Source organism: Pistacia vera, unplaced genomic scaffold, assembly GCF_008641045.1.
Source record: "Pistacia vera cultivar Batoury unplaced genomic scaffold, PisVer_v2 Contig595, whole genome shotgun sequence".
Classification (NCBI taxonomy): Eukaryota; Viridiplantae; Streptophyta; class Magnoliopsida; order Sapindales; family Anacardiaceae; genus Pistacia; species Pistacia vera.
The window spans coordinates 325202-333308 of NW_022196440.1; the positions used below are offsets into that span (position 1 = coordinate 325202).

At 36.4% G+C, this 8107-nt stretch overlaps 1 protein-coding gene across 2 annotated transcripts; it reads right to left on the reverse strand.

Annotated features, from left to right (window-relative positions):
• Window positions 1-1776: 1776 nt before the first annotated feature.
• LOC116110081 (protein PAT1 homolog) lies at window positions 1777-7852 on the reverse strand. 2 transcript variants are annotated; one of them, XM_031396314.1, is made up of 5 exons: window positions 7728-7852; window positions 7476-7621; window positions 6728-6784; window positions 6011-6074; window positions 1777-4577 (listed from the first exon to the last, which is right to left on the reverse strand). In XM_031396314.1, the coding sequence occupies exons 1-5, from the start codon at window positions 7783-7785 to the stop codon at window positions 2494-2496; spliced, it is 2409 nt and encodes an 802-aa protein (XP_031252174.1). In that variant the 5' UTR covers window positions 7786-7852; the 3' UTR covers window positions 1777-2493. The 2 variants fall into 2 exon arrangements, with proteins under 2 accessions (XP_031252174.1, XP_031252173.1); XM_031396313.1 differs by having other exon boundaries at window positions 7476-7624; window positions 7728-7834.
• Window positions 7853-8107: the final 255 nt, after the last annotated feature.

An 8107-nucleotide genomic window follows, 5' to 3' on the forward strand; every position in this document is an offset into this window, starting at 1 on the left:
TATTTTTCATTCATTTCTTAAAGTTTGTTACAATTTCACTAATACATTAAATGGTATTTATTATTCTAATACTAATTTAGCGTTATATATTTTACTTCAAATTTGTAAAACTTTTGCTAGACATAGATATAATCCTGAATTAAGTTCAATTGTTTCAGAAATGGAAGTAAAATACCGAAAATATTGGTTAGATATTTGATTCTTATATAGATTAGGTCTTATTGTAGATCCTAGGTTTAGATTAAACGTATTTAATTGTATAGTTACTAAGATAGAACAGCATTTAGAATATGACTATAGTTCTTATTTGATAGAATTTAACAAAAAATTGGAAAGCCTTTTTTCTTTCTATCAGAATAGGTACAGTGCAACGCCCATCAGAAACGACGAGTAGGAAGCTGATGAAGACATTAACCAACAAGGATCTAGCATCTGGAAAGTATATGGAACTTAGTACTGGTGGTGGTGGATGTAGCAGCTCTAATGCATACAGACATGGACCAAATGAGCTACAGTAGTATCTACAAATGGACATGTCCTATATGATCAAAAAGGAGAAACGTGAAATGGATGTGTTTCAATGGTGGAATCAAAATGCAAGTCAATTCCCTATTGTAGCTCAAATGGCACGTGACATTTTAGGTGTACCAATTTCCACAATTGCATTAGAGTCAACATTCTCAATTAGTGGTTGCATTATTGAAGACCTAAGATGTTCTTTAATCAATGAGATGATTGAATTGATTACATGTTTACGAGATTGGATTCATGGAACAAAAGACTACAGTACCGCTCTAAAGATCCCGAACTACTCGACCTCTACAAAAACACAGATTTCGAAAATATAAATTTTGACAATGTAAATTAATAATTATATAAAAACAAATTTATTATTTATTTAATTGTTAAGATCTCGAACTACTTGACCTCTACAAAAACACAGATTTCGACGATATTAATTTCAACGACGTAAATTGATAATTATATAAAAATAAATTTATTATTTATTTAATTGTTTAAGTTTAAATTAAATTTGCACATTATGAATATTATATTTATGCTAAAATTAAATTAACTCTTTAAATTAAAACCATATAAATTTATAACCATCCATTTATGTTTATTTAATTGTTTGAATTCAAATTAAATTTTCACATTTCGAAGCTAAAATTAAATTCTCTTTTTAAATTAAAATCATTCATTTATTTTATTCACTAATTAATTAAAAAATTTACAAATTCGCCCTCTAAAAAATTACATAAACCCCCTTACATAAATATTTATTTAACCCAAATATATAAAAAAATTGGAGGGCCGAAATAAAATTTTCTAGGCCCATAGAGCCCATGACCGATCCTAGGATTGGTCTGGCCCTGAGAAAACTCATGGACCCAAGACAGATCCTTCAAGATTTGGGCCCGATCCTTGAGGGCCTGGGCTCGACACTGACTGAGCCCAAGCCTTGCCCACCTCTACATTTTTGTGAATACAAGAGGGTATTCATAATTTTCCCCGAGTACTCCAAGCCGGAAACTATTTTTTAGGTTCCGATTCTAACTATTGAGGAACCGACCGATTCCGATTCTAATTCCAATTCCTTGGAAAAAGGGCACGTACTCGAACCCAATCACCACTACCATCGACCACGGAAATGAAAGGAAAAACCAACATGTTGTATCAATAGATGATCCCTTAATATCCAAGCAAAGATGGTACTAATAAAATACCGGTATGCATGTCCTTCAGCAAATCCATAAACACTATACAGCATACAAATGAGGAATTATAAAAAAAGAAAAGTATTTCATTGTGGAGTAATAAATTTGCTATAGTAGTTCAAATTGCAACTTCATAATCTGTTTTGAGAACACTACAATCAACATATGGATGGCTTTATAGCCATTTAACTGCTGAGAAGAAAGGCACAGAGCCGACTTCAAATACAGAGATAAAACACCATATCCATCCCATCTCCTTGAAAAATAATATAACAGGAAATTGGGAAGGTCTTCTGCACTGAATCCTGTACAAGCTAACCCACTACATCTCTGTATCAAGAATTCCACAACAAAAGCATCAAAATAACATCCCAAAGCGAAAAACGAAGGACTGACAAAAAAGGGAAATAAATCCCAGCAGAGTTTCAACATAATACACAGGATCTGCTTATTTTTGCCAAAGCAGTAACGTAGAATTTAAAGTAAAAACAAATAAAAATGTAAGACTTATATCTAAATTACTAGCAGTTAACTGATCTTACAGTACATGCCCAGGGAGCTTCAACTTCATTTTCTGGTTCATTTGTTCACAGCCATTATGTCAAGCAAAAGAGAACTCATACCCAACTATTGTCCGTCATCTGTCACACCCCTTTCTTTTTCAAAATTTCTTCAGTTGTCTCGCATAAACCTTCATGTTTCAAACTAACCCAGCATCAACTAGGAATTTGTGTGACCACCACTGCTCGCTTCATAACTGCTAAATCCAACTACTTCAAGGTTTCAAGGACCGCTGTGAAAACTCATACAACAGCTGTTTCTGGTGATCGGTAGTGTGAGGACCACTTGCCTCCAAGAGATCAACTGGCACTTCCCTCTTAATAGCTCTAGCAACTTCCTCAGCATCAATTACTCTATCTGGTGACACTTGTAGACGAACTGACTGCATGATACTTTCAAATTTATTTACAGAATACTTCCAAAGGAGGTCAAAGAATTCATTAAACGAGACCTGCCACTCTGACCGACTGTTCATATCATAGTTGCCAGCAGAGAGGGGATCTTTTAAAAGTTTAGCTGCCCTCTCAAGAACTGACTTCAGTATGCGGGAAGCCCCATCTCCAGCAGGGCTTCCAAGAGAACGAAGTGGGGGCTGCTCTGATGAACAAACCACTGCTCGAAGGCAGGCACTAAGTGCAGGAAGATCCATTTCATGAACACATGACATAACAACCCTCACAAGGTTATTTGTAGTATCTGCTGCACCCGAGTCTGTTGGCAGGACTCCAAACAAAAACCTTAAGTGGCGAAAAATGGCCATGCAGACTATTCTCATGAGCTCACCACCTGGAAAAAGAAGCTGAAGGTACCTTGCTAGGAGTTTTCGGCCCTTGGGAAGAGAGACTAATCTTAAGAACACAAGATCATCCTTTGGGGCAATCCCAACTGTGTGGCCATTACTGCGGAATTGATCAAGCAATTGAAGGGACGCTGCCAACCCTTCCAGCAAGGCCTGCCTTCTCCGTCTTAACTGCGCTCCACCATCTGGGGCCTGATTGAACTGGAGGAAACGATCTATATCATCTACATCAAGTAGGAGGCAGATACCATCTTCAATTGTCACCCGAGCTGCAAGCATAGGTTCTTCCTCCAGGGGCTTCTCCGATACTTTCTGCTCAGTGTTTCCAGCACCAGATGAATTTGGAGAATCAACTTCAAGCAGAGGGCGAGGCCTACGAATTGAAGAGAAAGGAACCCTCCCAAGAGCATCAACCTGAAGAAAAGCGTGTGGCTCATTATTTGCACGTGCTCGAGGAGGAAGATCCCTCAAATTAGTCGGGCAGAAATGATGTCTCAGCTTTGCCCCAGCAGATTTTTTGGCAAGACAAGCCTGGTGGTAGTAATCATCAACATATGGGTCATTACTGTGCGTTGCGGCCAGCTGCATTCTAAGAATACCCTCGATTTCATCCACCGTCATATACTTGGATCTAAACTGTGGCCATCCATTGGTATCAGGGCCCTGAGGAGGATAGCGTAGATTTGGTCTACCTTTCTGAGCAAATTTTGGTCTTTGATCTCTAAGATCAGCCATACCAAGCATGGCTTCAAACTTGTTCATCAAGGATGGGGACGAAGAAAGATGAGTAAATACTTCATTCTGCATCCCTGGTAAATGGCCAAATGATGGCTGAACAGGATGCTGCAGTCTATGTTGTGGTGGCTGTAATTGTGGCATCAATTGGGGAGGCATCAACCCATTCTGATGAGGTGCCTGCTGTGGCAACATATTGTTCACAAGGCTTGAATGATCTCGAGGATACATGCCAGTCTGATTTACCCACTGGCTAGGAGGTCGGCTATTAACAGACAGACCAGGAGGAAACTGAGGCAAGTTTCCACCATAAGGTGATCCATGATGTAAGCCAGGCAATTGAAGTTGAGAGTTTGAGAAGGGAGAGAGGTTTGGTGAAGATGACAGCTGAGGTCCCCCAGCAACATATGAAACATTCATGTGGCTGGAATTGTGGTTTGGTGAAGCCTGCTGAGATCTACCACCTGGAGGAGGATATGAAGTGTAAGAAGACTTCGGCACAAGAATTGGCTCACTGGAGAAGTGTTGTTGGTGGTGGTGTTGCATCTGCTGTTGCTGCTCAGGATATGAAGATGTTCTGTAAAGAGGCTGCTGTTGCTGCTCTGGGTATGAAGCTGTTCTGTACAAAGACCTGGATTCTGTTATGTAAGGAGAAGAAGAATATGGCTGTGACGACCACCGTTTCCCGTCTGACATGCCTTCAGTGTCAAGCATCTGCTGCTGCTCATACCAGTCACCTTGCACCCATTCAGCAGCAGATGAACCTGAAAGAAAGCATCAGACTCAGAGAATACATAATTGTGCTCAGCTGAGAAAATATATTTCACTAAAATACTAAATAAATTACATAATTACATGTAAAGGAATTTCTCCACAATCAAGCAAACTGATTGTGGAGAAATTCTTGATTGTGGAGAAATTCCTTTAACTAAACTAACAATTCAGCAACATACTGATTAGTTTCTAAGAGTGTCATAAATGAAAGAGTTGTAATGCAAAAGTACAGGAACACAAACAAACACAAGATAGAATAACAAAATTCCAGCTAACACATAATCATCAACCCAATCCACAAGTAACACCAGCAGCATTTACTCCAATCCTAGGACAAGACATGAAAACGTGCAACAAATACAAGTAAAATAGATAAGCATGCACTGATAAACCTTTTATCTTTATCAAATGAAATTTGGTTGACAAAAAAATCCATAAATAAGACGTAAGACCTAAAAATCAAATATATTCAAAGACATTAATTACAGTTTACTTATGACATTAGCCAATTATGGGGACAGAAAGAGGATGACGACATTAGAAGGTAAACATCACAGTAGGCCATCATAATTATATGGAGTTGAATACTTTTAATTTATTAGTAAAAAATATGGAAAGAATTATTGAATTTAATACGAGTGAATTTCTTGACACAAAGGTATCTAGGTTTTATATTTCACTTGAAAAACCTTTGTCACTCTTGTTTTTAGAAAATTGTAAAACCAGAGAAATTAGCAGCAATTGCAACAATTAATGGGATTCACAATTTAAATTTTTTTATTTCATTTAAATTAACAGGATATGAGCATTACTTTGCTGGTGATCTCTAAACATCCCTGTGAGAAGAATATATGCCATTAAAATGATAAACACATATAACATGGCTTAAACCCAAAAAGCACAGCTACCTTGGCAGCTTGACTTACAATTGATTGACAGTTTTGAAAAATCTGGTTTATTGTCAAACAAACTCTCAGATATGTTAATTTTGCATATTGAATATCAATAAGGTAGTTTGCTCAAGGAGCACTAAGTGTAGAGGGTACAATGCTTAGGAGGCCAAGAAGACGGTATGTTTTGGAGGCCAAGAAGACTGAATGTGTTGGCGGCCAAAAGACTGAAACAAAGAAAATAAAGGTTGAGAAAAAAAATATTGCTTTCTTTTTATTTTCTTTATATGAGAGAAATCTATTCATCAGAGCTGTAACTCAAATTTGCATTACACTCACCAGAATAAAAAAAAATTCTCAAAACTCGCAGCAATCTGTTATATTACAGCACACTTGCTCATATACTTAAATATTGTTGACAAAATCTATAAATATATGCAAAAAGATTCAAGTCTGTAAATACAGTGAGTTTGAAGAAGGGTCTAACTTGTTTAAATATTCATATAAATAAGACAAGCAATAGTTGTACTCACTTTCTCTGGATCCCCGATCACCAATTACTCCAGGAATTCTTGGTCCACTAACAACTGTGTTAAGCTGCATCAAAACAAGCAACTTTGAATATAAAAGACAACTGTATCATAATTTAACATTAGGAAACTTTGACTGTTGATATACCGCCTGATCAATAACTAACTGATGTATGAAAACAGGAATAGGCCACAATTAGAAAAACAGCTAAAGATGAATGTTGGTGAATAGAGAAAGTGTACTCTTTTGATACATGTCATCAAATCCCAATTTCCTTTTACTGAATTCAGTTTCTTTATTATATACATTAAAACAAAATAAGACCATCCCGCCAACCAAAGAAATGAGTCTTGTAATTCTTTCCCCAGAAAACACATACATTACGAACATAGACTGACAAACTAGCGTTTGCTAATGGTGATTGATGACAGAGTTAAGAAACAAAAGCCAATTCACATCAAGGCAAAAAGTCTTCTATCATTTATTAATTCCCAGCATTAATACGGTCCACAGGGTACGAACTGGATTTTTGACAATATATGAATGAATGCTTGGTGGAGAGAAGGAAATTCAAAATAAAAGAGCCATTTTCAGCAAGCGCCTATATTACTATGTTCCAACCATAAATAATGTGCTCCAAAATGGGGGGGGGGAAAAAAAAAAGAACACTTTTTTTCCTCTTGTCAACCAAAAATGCAACTGGTGCATGGTGAACTAACCTTCGAAAATGTGCTAGCAAGATCGTCAATATCAGACAGAGATCTTAAAACCTCACCCTGCAATTAATCAAATGGGCGATTAGTTGCTGCAGCACAAACTTTAGAATTTGAATACTCATAAACAAATCTGTAACATTTTGAACAATGCCTCTAAGTATTTCAAAAGCTATTCAAATAACTAAAAAGGAGACAGACAATTTTACTTTCTTCATAGTAATATCCTTATTACTATCCCAAATGCAAATATCCTTATTCATCTCAGAAACCTCACCAACTGCAACTCTTCCATTATAAGCAAGAACCATATAAAGGAATGAATTTACTCAATTCAGCAATTTTTTTAAGGTGACTTCACTCTGAATAGTTTAAGAAACCCACAAATGCATAAATTATCATAAACATTACTTCAACCCATCTCACCAACAACTAAAAAATCTCCTAAAATCTCTGCAGATAAGAAGGAAAAAAAGGTACGAAAAATAATACTATGAAGAAAAAAACACCGATAACGGAAATAAATCAACATTTAAGACTGATTTCAAATGATTTAACTAAAGCCCCCAAGGCAGAACATTTTTTCATCAAAATTTTTTATGAGCTTCTCGTCTAAGTTCGTTAATAACTAAATCCTAAACACAAAGCCATTTGATGATCTATACATTCAGGACCCCAGATGTTGCTACTTCTAAACATCATGCAAGACATTTACGAAGCAAAAAAAGATTTGATTAAAATAAAAGAATTTAACCTCTTCTTTATCAAAAAGAAACTCTTCTTCGTCAAAGCGAGGTGCAGTCATACTACTATCGTCTTCATCCTCTAATCCGCCCAATTCAACTTCTTCAATCACATCTTTACCAAAGAATGCATATTGCGAAGCATCAAATACCGCACCTGCTGCATCAAAAACACACCAGATTCATTCAATTTTCATCCAACCAAACAAAACACAGCTTTAAACTTCAATTTCAAATTTCAAAAAGAACTTAAAGAACCCAACCTGTAGAGTTATCTCCGAGGGATTTCACAATACTACTCCCGCTATCGAACCCTTCCATATCTAATCTAACTATATCTACACTTACCCCCCAAGCAAAACGAAACAGAAATCAGCTAACAATGGTAACAAAACCCTAACCAACACAACTGCGAAACCGAATCTAGAACAAAAGTTTAAAAAAAGAGGAAAATTAAAAACCCTAACGATAAAAATAACTGAATCTTAATCTAGAATAACTAAATAGGAAAAACCCAAAAACCCTTGACAGTGAAAAATCTGAAATCTAGGGTTTTTACAGGTGAGAAGAGGAAGATCTGTAGGTTTAATTGTGTACAGTCGGGCATGGTAAGAGAGATTTGTTGGTGGCTCAAAATTATAGA

What these genes read in the sequence shown, in the direction of transcription:
- LOC116110081 (XM_031396313.1), bottom strand. Translation starts at nt 7,785, where the DNA reads ATGGAAGGGTTCGATAGCGGGAGTAGTATTGTGAAATCCCTCGGAGAT. An exon ending in TTCTTTTTGATAAAGAAGAG is followed by an intron (nt 6,785 to 7,475) that starts GTTAAATTCTTT and finishes GATTAATTGCAG; the next exon opens with GGTGAGGTTTTAAGATCTCT. An exon ending in TTGCTAGCACATTTTCGAAG is followed by an intron (nt 6,075 to 6,727) that starts GTTAGTTCACCA and finishes GTTTTGATGCAG; the next exon opens with CTTAACACAGTTGTTAGTGG.